Source organism: Primulina tabacum, chromosome 6 (assembly GCF_025594145.1).
Source record: "Primulina tabacum isolate GXHZ01 chromosome 6, ASM2559414v2, whole genome shotgun sequence".
NCBI lineage: Eukaryota > Viridiplantae > Streptophyta > Magnoliopsida > Lamiales > Gesneriaceae > Primulina > Primulina tabacum.
Window position 1 is genome coordinate 25,767,159 of NC_134555.1, and position 11,228 is coordinate 25,778,386.

Here is an 11,228-nt window from a genome sequence, read left to right on the forward strand (position 1 = left end):
TTGTCAATGTTTTTAAACCGATGTCTTTCGCTGCAATATACAACAGTTTTACAACATTTTAAATCTGTTGTCTTTGGATTTAATTTACATCATTTTAAAACTGTTGTCTTATATATATAATCATTTTACCAAACCGTTGTATATTATATTTAAATCATAAATTGTTTAATTAATTAAAAAAATTGGGTGTGAAAATATATATCAATTAACCATTATATAAAATCAATTCAAACATCAACATATATACTTGATCAAGAACTACATGCATGATGAATTACAACAGAAATATGTCATTCAAAGACTTGTAATCTACCAAACCAACAATTAAAAAATGTATGTAACCATATTCCAAAAACTTAGTCAAGTTCACAGAAATAAAAATACCCTACAACCAAGACTTGCACATATCAACTCTAAAATATCTTCTGTAGCTTGTTGGAATTAATTTCTTTGCTGGTGCATCTTCCAAAACATCATTACAGTGCCTGTGAAAATAAAAACCACATAATTTTAATCATTGTTAATTTTCAACACATGAACAACTTAGCATTAAAACCATTAACATATAGAACAAGTCATGTATAAAAAAGCAAAAAGTCTTGTTAGAAGACAATAAGCCATGAATTGAGAATAATATGCAATAGATAAGTTTGTAAAAAAATCACTACAACTACTTAAATGTTATGAAGATCCAAAACAGTTCCTAATGACAATTAATTATCAAAAGTAATGGTTGGATTAAAATCTGCAACAAAAAATGGTTTAAAATACTTTAAAACGGACCTCAGGGCCTAGAAAATTTTTGGCATAACCTCCCCATAAGTAGGACATACCAGAAAATTTAAAAACACACAACAACAATATATATTTGAAATAAATTTAAATACGACCATACACCACACCTATCACCTACACAGCCAGACCATACATCACACCTATCACCTATAATTATCACATTCTTTCAACATATCCCGAAAGCAATGAAGAGATCCACATGTCATGAACCAACAAACGTGCAACAAAAAAAATCACATGTCAATCTATTATCATTTGTATTCTTGATCCACAAACTGAAAGGAAAAATTCAAGAAACCAAAATAATATCACTTTTGAAATACATAGAAAAGATGTTATAAAAGTCTTAAAGTACAAACAAGAATTTCACCCAACTTAGAAGCCAAATAATGTGCAAAATGACTATTTTTGAAACAACTCGTAAACATGTTAAATAGTATAACAATAATGTCCAAATCCATTTAATATGAGCTGTATTTTTTCAAATAAGATGAACTCATGTCCTACATATTCATAAATATGATCCTTTATGCATTCGGCCAGCACGGTGCGCACCTCACCAATTTCTTCCATAGAATACTCCGTTTTTGTGAACTATGAACACACACAAAAAGTATATTAGAAAAAAACACAACTTAATGAATTTTCAAAATGATAAGTAGTTAGATAACTTGTAATTATTTTAGATAAGCAAGATAATATTACTATCGATCGTGGTGAATCCCCCTCAAGAGTTGCAATTTCTTCAGTAATCTGCCTCATGAATCTCATCACGTAATAACCACATTGTTTCGCATCTGGTTGCTTAAGAGCCTATGTTAAAAAATGTCAAATTGTTAATGACAAATTTACACATTAAAAAATTAGCTCGAATAAATACACATACCTTTTACTATGACTTCCTATTGTACACGCTTTCTTTCTTTCCTCCCTTAGTTGAGTTAAACAATGTCAACGCCCTTCATTAACATTGAACATAGTTGATATACGAGTGTTTTTCATTAAATGAAATGCATCATTAAAATGAAATTTGAACTCACATTTCCACGACATATTTCCAATCCTCATCGCGAATGCGATGACTTAGGGAATCCACCAATTAAACAATCTCCTTATATGGCTCGATGACAGTGAGAGTCCAATGAAAACTACACATGAACATAATAAGTGTATACAATTGACTAAAAAAACAATTGAAAATTATATTAGGATCTTACTTACCCACAACAACTTGGAAACAAAACCAATTGATCCATTGCTGCACCACTTAGCCTATCCGCTAAAGAACCCGCCCTCTAGTTCAACCTTTCAGTTATACCTGTTTTTTCGTGTGTATTTTTTTGCAAATTTGGGATGCTGTGTGGATTACGAATATGAATTTGTCAATCTTGTTTTCTTTCACCATCTTTTTACAAAGATGTATGTCATTTCACGTCAAAGAAAATCAAAACTACACTACATACTAAACTAAAAAATTATATGCATCTTACATAATAATATAAGAATAGAACAAACAAACTTTAAGTTAATCGAAGACTTACCAAATGTAGACAACTACACAATTTCTTGAAATTGGCTCCAAGTGATACAAAGGACTGATGTCCTCGAAGTGCAAGTTAACTTCATAATCATATGCAAATACTTCATGATCTAAAAGAAATGCTAATTTCCTTCCATTTTCAAGGGCTCTTACAATAACAATACACCATGCGCATTGCTCTTAGCATATTTGATGACAAAGTCTGGTTTCTTTCGACACTGACAGTTTTGTTCCTTTGACTCTTCTGATAATTGTATTGTAAACATGTTAGAAAAGTGCAATACTGGAGAATTTGACAGACATTTACTTTGAAATATAAGCATACGTGTACCTCTTGTCGTAGCATTATTAAATGATTTGGCCAAGCCACATGTGTTCCTACAACATCACCAACATTTTCACATTCATTGGGAATCGGAATTGGCAAAAGTGCTGATTTTTGCATTGCTTCATCAATGGATACAGGCATGCAATTTTGAGGTAATGGAATACCATGAAGCAAGTTATTAGTTCCATTGACCTCAACAACTATTCCATATGCAACAATATCTGTGCTAAAATCCAATGTCAAAATAACTTGTTTCCCCTAAAAGACAAATAGTTATGTAAATGAATTGTACTAACTCTTTAGTTAAAAAATATTAAGTAATATAACCACAACAAATTATATACCTGTAAAGGAACAGATTTTTCCACAACTTTCATTTCGACATCATTCAAATCTTCATAACTGGGGAAAGACTCGTCGATTTTCATTTCATTTTCATTCACTTGATGCAATTTTACCGAGCAACTTTGTTTGTCATCAATCTCACTGTCTCATGCACCCTTTTTGTACACAATTGCTTCAAGTTTTTGAATATGTGTTTCTTGCTCTTGAATTAATTTTTTAGCCTCTATGAACTCTTTTTTTTGCTCAATCATTAGCTCTCTGTCAACATCCTCAGTCTTCCAACTTCTACCAACATTGAAATATAATGTTGGAGTGATGTGACCTCCAACAGCTCTCACACATCCACCATGTTCATCTGAATTGAGTGCTTTCGTGAGAATATCCTTTTTTGTCCCTTTTATTTCAAGTTTCCCCTCACGCTTTTGTTGTATGTAATCATCCTGTCATCCACTTGAAAATATTAATTACTTCAAAAGGTTTCATTAAAATAAACTAATTGATTTTTATGATTAGTTTGCTCACAATCTTTTCTATTGTTATTTGCAACTCCTGGCCATCAAAATCCCCTTCTTTATTCACTCGCCCTTTTTTCCCAAATAATAGCTCTGTTGATATCATCATCGTCACACAATTCACTTGCCTACATACAAGAACAATCAAATTATATTTGTCAAATTGGTTAAATGTTGAAAAAAAAATGCAAATGCAATGATATATATTACATGCTAGGAAAAAAAAACAGCCACCCATGTTACAAGTTTTCATGCGAGAAAGAAACAGTCACTTCTTGGACGGCACAAATGTTGAAATATACTTACTATTTCTTCAGCAAATCGTGCATATCCTTTACGAGCGAGGCGATGAGGGTATATGTTCTTCTTCCTTCTTTCCTTCTGTTGATCACTTAGTTTCTACTCAAGTAAAGAATTACACATATCAAATATTTTTTAATTCGTCAAATACTTCATGGTGGACTTATTTTCAAAAAACAAAAAAAAAGATACTTACAATGAATTTATTAGACATGCGACTCATGACAAAAGAAATCCAGTCATCTCATGCAAGACCATAGCCACTAGGTGATTGATCCAACTCGTCTGGTTTATCAACCTTGTTCGAAATAAACGTTTGAGTGAGATGTGATTTAAATTGACACCAATTATTATTTGCCGAACTTAAACATCCCTTTTTCCAGCTTGGGGGAACATCAAACGTCAACTGTAAAACATCAAAATTGGAAATACATTAAAAAGAATGACATAACATAATATATATATAAACTAATTTGAATATTAATTGTGAAAAAAATAGAACTTACATTAACAGATTACCATATCAATTCTTTCACTTCACTTGGAACTTGCTTCCATGTCTTGTAAGTTATTTTAACTTTTTCTCGAGCAAGCACACCAATATAACTCTGCATTTCAGCAGCAGCTTCTCCTATTGTTTGTCCAAGTAGATTGAATCTTACCTCCTTTCGAATTCCTTGAACCCTCTGCCTAGAAAGCTTATCTAGATGTGTACGACCTCTAGATGTTCTTGTTGTTTCAGTGTCTGTAGATCCCAACATTTCCTTTCCATCAAAACTCTTGTCAGTAGAAGTAGATGCAATTTTTCCTTTGCCCTTCCCAATCAATGCAGGTTGTCCTAATCTCTTGCTCGATTCATGTATTGTATCATCATCATGAGACCCAATTTTAAGCATTCTAAAGGATGTCATAGAGTCCAGATTTAACATGTTCAACAAAAAAAGTGAAAAAAACATATCAATATAGAAATAAATACACAATATATACAACAAAAAATAGCATAAGAAATTCATCTTCAAAAAAAATTCATCAGATACAAAGATAAATAAAAGTATAACTTCAATATTGTCTACAAACTCCTATTCAAAAGCAAAATACATATCAATATTATCTACAAATACATCTTCAAAAGTAAAATATCTTTGTTAAGCATTGTTGACCCAAGTCCCATCACAATCTTCACGAAGGCATGATGGTTCATTGTCATATGCTCCGTCAACACCCATTGATGGTAACCCTCTGGTAAAAGATTGATAGTGAATTAAATTGTCTTCCAATTCATTACCATTAACGTGTTCAAATGACTCTCTAGTAGGAGTTGCAAGTACAATACTCCATTCAGGATCTTCAATGTAAAAATACTTGCTTTGCTTGACTTCGCAAGATAAAATAGTCGGATTTGAATCCAATTCTTCTCAAATTTACCAATGTGAAACCAAGATCATCTACTTTAATACCATTATTATTCTTCACCCAATTACATTTGAACATTGGAATTTGAAATTTTTGGTAATCGAGTTCCCATATTTCTTCAATAACTCCATAAAAAACCATGTCTGAAACAATTGGGTTTTTATCCTTTGCACTGGCAACTTGCATTGTCTTTGCGACTAAGCTTACTCCAGATTTTTGAGTAACTCGTATATCATCTCGTTCTTTTGTAGCATATGTAACCCCATCAATCAGATAAGTAGAATACTTTAACACTTTGTTGCTAGGTCCACGCGCCATCCACTTCAATCTTTCTGATATTTGATGGGTGGAATGGTCAACTAAATGTGCAACCTATATTTGACAATGCCATAAACTTAGATTTTACGTAAGATACCAAGAGGTGTATGCATGTTAATATCTAGTATTTTGGAACTTACAGTATCACGCAACCAGTTAGTAAATTTTCGGTATGCTCATCTTGTAACAACTTTTTGGACATGGCTTTATGAGGAAATCTTGATTTCAACTCCACCATGTGTTCCCTAATGAGATAATTTCTAATAGATAAACCAATAGAATGTATACAAAGTGCATGAAAGAATTGATAGGTTGGAGATCTTACTTGACATAAGGATCAATCTCAACATCATTTGTCAATACATAACGATGTGCTTGTTGCATCTCATCATGACTAGTGGAAAGCACAACTGCTCCCGATAAAGGCTTAGTAAGTTCTACTTCTCGATGCCTTGATGGTATCCCAATTGTGTGGACATTAGATAGATAATCTGAGCGAAATTCGACAGCTTCTTCAGCAATGTAACATTTGGCTATACACCCTTCAAGCCGATTGCGATTGCGCACATAACCTTTCAAATTCTTCATGAATCTTTCAAATGGGTACATGTGCCTATACCAAACCGGTCCACACAATTTGACCTCCCGCACAAGATGAACAGTTAAATGAATCATTATATCAAAAAATGAAGGGGGAAAGTACTTTTCAAGTGAACACAATATCAACACAATCTCTCTTTGCAAGTCATCCAACTTTAAGACGTCTATCACTTTACTATATAACACAATGAAGAAGAAACACAGCCGGGTGATAGTATCTCTGACATGTTTTTGCAAGACACCGCGGATGGCCACTGGGAGCAATTGTTGCATTAAAGTGTGATAGTTGTGTGATTTCAGGCCAACAAGTTTCAAATCCTTTATTGACACAAGGTTTCAAACATTGGATGAGTAACCTACAGGTACCTTTACTCCCGACAAAGAATTGCAAATACTTCTTTTCTCATCCTTATTTAGTGTGTAACATGCTGCTGGCAAAGACGTTTTCTTCTCCCCAATCCTTGGTGCCAATTCAGTCCTTAAATTCATTTCTAAAAGATCTAATCTTGCTGCTAATCCATCCTTTGTTTTTCCTGGAATGTCAAGTAATGTACCAATGAGACTTTCACAAACATTTTTTTTCAATGTGCATCACATCAAGAACATGTAGATCTTTCCAATACTAAAGTTCAAAGAATATTGGTTTCTTTTTCCAGCATGTTATCCCGTCATCGTTCTTGGACTGAAGCTTTCCGCTAAATTTTCCACAATGATAATTAATTCTTTGAACTCTTTCTAAAATTTCATTGCCACTCAATGGTTTTGGTGCGAGGTTAAATTCTTGCTTACCATTAAATTCCTTCTTTTGTCTCCGATAAGGATGACTTACAGGTAGAAACCTTCTATGGCCTGTATATGACATTTTTCTACAATGTTTCAACCTTGTCGAATATGTTTTTTCTGCACAAATAGGACATGCATGATATCCTTTCACAACACATCCTGACATGTTCCCATATGCAGGAAAATCATTGATTGTCCATAGTAGAACAGCTCTAAGAAAGAAACTTTCTTCTCGATATGCATCATATGCTTCAACACCTTTATCCCATAAGCATTTTAAGTCGTCAATAAGAGGTGCTAAGTAAACATCAATATCATTATCCGGCTGTCTAGGACCAGATATCAACAAAGTGAGCATCACAAATTTTCTCTTCATACACAACCATGGTGAAAGATTGTATGTGATCATTAAAACAGGCCAACAACTATATGCAGAAATCATCAAAATACGAGGATTGATCTCGTCTGCTGATATAGCCAATCTAAGATTCTTGGCTCATAAGCAAAATTTGTGCACATGCGATCAACTAATTTCCAAGAGGGCGAATCAGCTGGATGACGCAAGTATCCATCACGAATTCTTTTATCAGCATGCCAAGTTAACTCCTTGGATATCGCCTTATTCCGAAACATTCTTTGAAATCTTGGAATAGGTGGGAAATACCACAAGATCTTTGCAGGAATTCCTTCCTTTACCTTAGATTTGTTGCTCAACTTCCACCTTGACTTCCCTCAAGTAGGCCAATTTGCAAAATATTCGTACTCCTTCCGGTATAAGATACAATCATTAGGACAAGCATGAATTTTCACATAGTTCATCCCTAATGCGCGTAAGCTTTTCTTTGCATCATACAAAGATGAAGGCAATTCATTGTGATATGGAAGCATTTCTCCAAACAAAATAAGTAGATCAGTGAAACTTTTATCACTCCAACTATATTTTGCCTTCAAGTTAAATAATTTCACAACTGCAAATAACTTTGTGAATTTAACACATCTAGGATATAAAGGTTTATCTGTATCTTCAAGTAGCTTATTGAATTGGCTTGGATTCTCAGAATAACTTTCATATACACAATGCACTATATCTATAGGTTCCTCACTAAATGATTTGTGTTCATCTTGTCCTACTCGATCATCATCATTCACTGAGTTCCCTTTCGTAGATCTTTTCCCATGCCATATCCATGTATGATATGTCAAATCCATACCATTACAATACAAATGTGCCCTGATAGTTTCAACATTTTTCTTCCTTAGATTACCACATCTTGCACATGGACAAGGTATTGCATCAGAAAGGATAGCATTTTTTAGTGCAAACTGCAAGAAAGACTCTACTCCAACATCAAATTCATGTGATAGCCTATCTTTTGACATCCATTTTTTGTCCATTCTTGGTACTACTCAGCTAACAATGACCCCAACCCCTTCAAAACAATTTTAAAAAATATAAAAAAATCTTTTATTGATAGCCTATCTTTTTAATATATATATACACACACACATGTATGCATAAAGAGAATTTTGTTAAAAAAACACCAAAAATTGTTTTAAACTTTATATCTATATTATATAAGTTGGTTAATGGTTGAATTCATGTAGCTACTCCTTACCCAAAGTAGGCTAGAAAGACTCCTGCGAACTTCCCAGATCAGCATACACCTAAAGGCGCTGGAAGTAGTTCACATTCATGCAAGACCTGGAACTGGAAGAGGTACATTTTCTCGAAATTCTAAAACATTATCATGAACAAATCCAGTAGGTTTCAACACTTTATAAAAGCATGTTCTGAATAACAAAGGAAAAAAAAAAAAGAGGTTATAAACCGAGGTGATGCTGGTATCTTTTTTCCTTTTCATCTTAGTCTCCTTTTGTAGAGATTGCATTTCTAATAAGAAAATACATCAAATATAATCCCTAAATTCGTATAATTTTTTTTTAAAAAAATAAAACATTTCAGATAAAATATTTTTTAATAATCTCGTCAATGCATAATTTTTTTTTTTCCAAAATAGTGCATAATAAATTTTGAATAACAAAAATTGTGATTAACGAAGACCTTACGTAGTGCAAAATGAGAAGGGCCACTAATTATCCATCAAAAATATATTTTTGGCATCTTTTATTTCACTTCAATCTTACATGTCTAAAATTTAATTTAAAAAATCTTTTAAACTTGCTGCTCAAACAAGATATTTCAACAACTTCTTACAAATCCTCGTATTTTTCCTAAATGGAAGGTCTATCACACATACTAAGGTGCTCACTTTCACACAAACACACACTCTGCATCTAATCTACATTACACAAAAGAACCATATTAATCATTTCTACTTCAAATACAAATCATTTTCTTTCAATGACAAGCAACAACCACAAATAAAATAAGGTGCACCGATGACAAGATTTGTACTAACTTTACTTTAAGAAGTAAAAGGAAAATCACACACAGGTTCCCAACTATTCAAAACTTTCAAGGAGGAATATAATTGATAATAAATCAAGCATCAGCACCGAATTGAGAAGAGCCTAGAAGATGGACAATGTAGCTAATGAATTTGCATTAGGCCTTTCCTTTACTTCTAAATTGTAATACAGCTAAGAAATAACAGTGAAAACATAAGGGTTCCACAATCATCCAATTCTCAGCACATTACATTATAAAACCCAAAAATTAATAGAAGCTAATTTTTCTTATAATAAAACCGTAAAGAATAATTGAGTAATCAGCGGAGGTATGCCGGGATCTTAATGCGAATAAAGAGCATACTCATAACATAGGAAATCACAACAAAAGCAACTCCAGCTGACACGCACGACATCTTCACACTCTTCTCCCTGTTCTTATCCAGTGCCAGATCAAGCAGCTACTTAAAACTACTATAATACATCTCAAACAACCTCAAATGACCCAAATAATCGAGTGAAATTCTTACCCAAACGGATGACAAATCTCGTGCAGAAGATGACTAAGATTCACGACCTTGCCTTGCTCAAAACTCCCGATTACCGTTGCAATCAAGGTCGACCAGGCTTGGGCTACCTTCGCCGGTCCTCGATGTCGGCGAAAATATGGGCGGCGGCTGTGATTCGGCTGGGAAAAAGGAGGGCGACGGGGTAGCTACAAAAAAACCCGCTCATAGACAACGGTTTAAACGGTTTTTAAACCGTTGTCGTAACCCATCAAAGACAACTGTTCTAACAAAAACTGTTGTTTTAGCTAAATAAAAACCATTACAACGACAACGGTTTTGAGAATCGTTGTCTTTGCACCCGAAAAGCACGCCCATAGACAACGGTTTGCTAAAACCGTTGTCGTTGACCTATAAAAGACAACGGTTTTTAAAAAACTTTTGTCTATGACAAGGAAAAAATTCACAAAACAACGGTTTTAACGTTAAAACCGTTGTTAAAAGTTAAAAGACAACGATTTCTGATAAAACCGTTGTCTTTTGAGTGTTGTTAAATGTTGAATTTCTTGTAGTGATCCAAGATAGACAAACTCTTTCAAACTCTTAAATATTATCTTCTCATATCAATCAAGATAATATCTTTCTATCTCCATAATATATTCAACAATAAAAATATATATTCAACAAAATATCTTAGCATCCTTTGAAATTATACACCACATGAAGAGGAGGAATAGAGGAAAACATGGGGATGTGGCACTCAAAATCGATATGAGCAAAGCTTATGATTGGATCGACCAGGGATTTCTGAAACTCATGCTGCTAAAACTGGGTTTTGATGACAAATGGGTGGAAATTATGATGCTCTGCGTTACAACGGTGCAATATCAGATCCGGATAAATGGAAATCTTGTTGGACCATTAATCCCAGAACGAGGACTTCGCCAAGGGTGCCCTCTCTCGCCCTATTTATTTATAATCTGGGCCCAAGGTCTATCTACTATGATTGAAAAAGCAGAGGATAGAGGCACGTTACATGGTGTGAAAATCTTCCGTCGAGCCCCGAAAGTATCTCATTTGCTGTTTGCCGATGACTCTTTTATATTCTTCCGGGCAACAAGTGAAGAAAGTGCAGAGATGAAAATGATACTAACCACATATGAGAGGGCCAGTAGACAAGCTATCAACTTTGATAAATCTGGGATCTTCTTTAGCAAGAACACCGAGGACCAGAAGAAACACGAGCTGTCAACAATCCTTGGGGTATCAAAACCACTGGATACGAGGCGCTATCTTGGCCTTCCTTCACTGATTGGTAGCAAAAAAAAAGTGATATTCAGTTATTTGCGAGACCGACTGTGGAGTCGCATTCAAAATTG

General features: G+C 33.9%; 1 protein-coding gene and 1 long non-coding RNA gene across 3 annotated transcripts; both read right to left on the bottom strand.

The window, feature by feature from the left end:
* Positions 1-276: 276 nt before the first annotated feature.
* On the bottom strand, positions 277-1,610 carry LOC142549208 (uncharacterized). Its single transcript, XR_012821127.1, has 3 exons — positions 1,501-1,610; positions 1,303-1,389; positions 277-485 (listed from the first exon to the last, which is right to left on the bottom strand). It is a non-coding gene; the product is annotated as an uncharacterized LOC142549208 (long non-coding RNA).
* An 806-nt stretch (positions 1,611-2,416) lies between these two features.
* On the bottom strand, positions 2,417-10,014 carry LOC142549207 (uncharacterized). 2 transcript variants are annotated; one of them, XM_075658032.1, is made up of 9 exons: positions 9,874-10,014; positions 8,551-8,636; positions 4,327-4,717; positions 4,017-4,226; positions 3,827-3,919; positions 3,531-3,648; positions 3,008-3,448; positions 2,667-2,921; positions 2,417-2,579 (listed from the first exon to the last, which is right to left on the bottom strand). In XM_075658032.1, exons 7-9 carry the CDS (start codon positions 3,089-3,091, stop codon positions 2,475-2,477), a joined length of 444 nt encoding a protein of 147 aa, XP_075514147.1. In that variant the 5' UTR covers positions 3,092-3,448; positions 3,531-3,648; positions 3,827-3,919; positions 4,017-4,226; positions 4,327-4,717; positions 8,551-8,636; positions 9,874-10,014; the 3' UTR covers positions 2,417-2,474. The 2 variants fall into 2 exon arrangements, with proteins under 2 accessions (XP_075514147.1, XP_075514149.1); XM_075658034.1 differs by lacking the exons at positions 3,531-3,648; positions 3,827-3,919; positions 4,017-4,226; ... (1 more) ...; positions 8,551-8,636; positions 9,874-10,014 and having other exon boundaries at positions 3,008-3,522.
* Positions 10,015-11,228: the final 1,214 nt, after the last annotated feature.

Bases quoted from the DNA above. Each gene is read 5' to 3' on its own strand.
- LOC142549207 (XM_075658032.1), bottom strand. From the start codon at position 3,091: ATGAAAATCGACGAGTCTTTCCCCAGTTATGAAGATTTGAATGATGTC. The intron at 2,922-3,007 runs GTATATAATTTG...TTTGTCTTTTAG, and splicing joins AAAAATCTGTTCCTTTACAG to GGGAAACAAGTTATTTTGAC. The intron at 2,580-2,666 runs GTACACGTATGC...TACAATTATCAG, and splicing joins TAATAATGCTACGACAAGAG to AAGAGTCAAAGGAACAAAAC.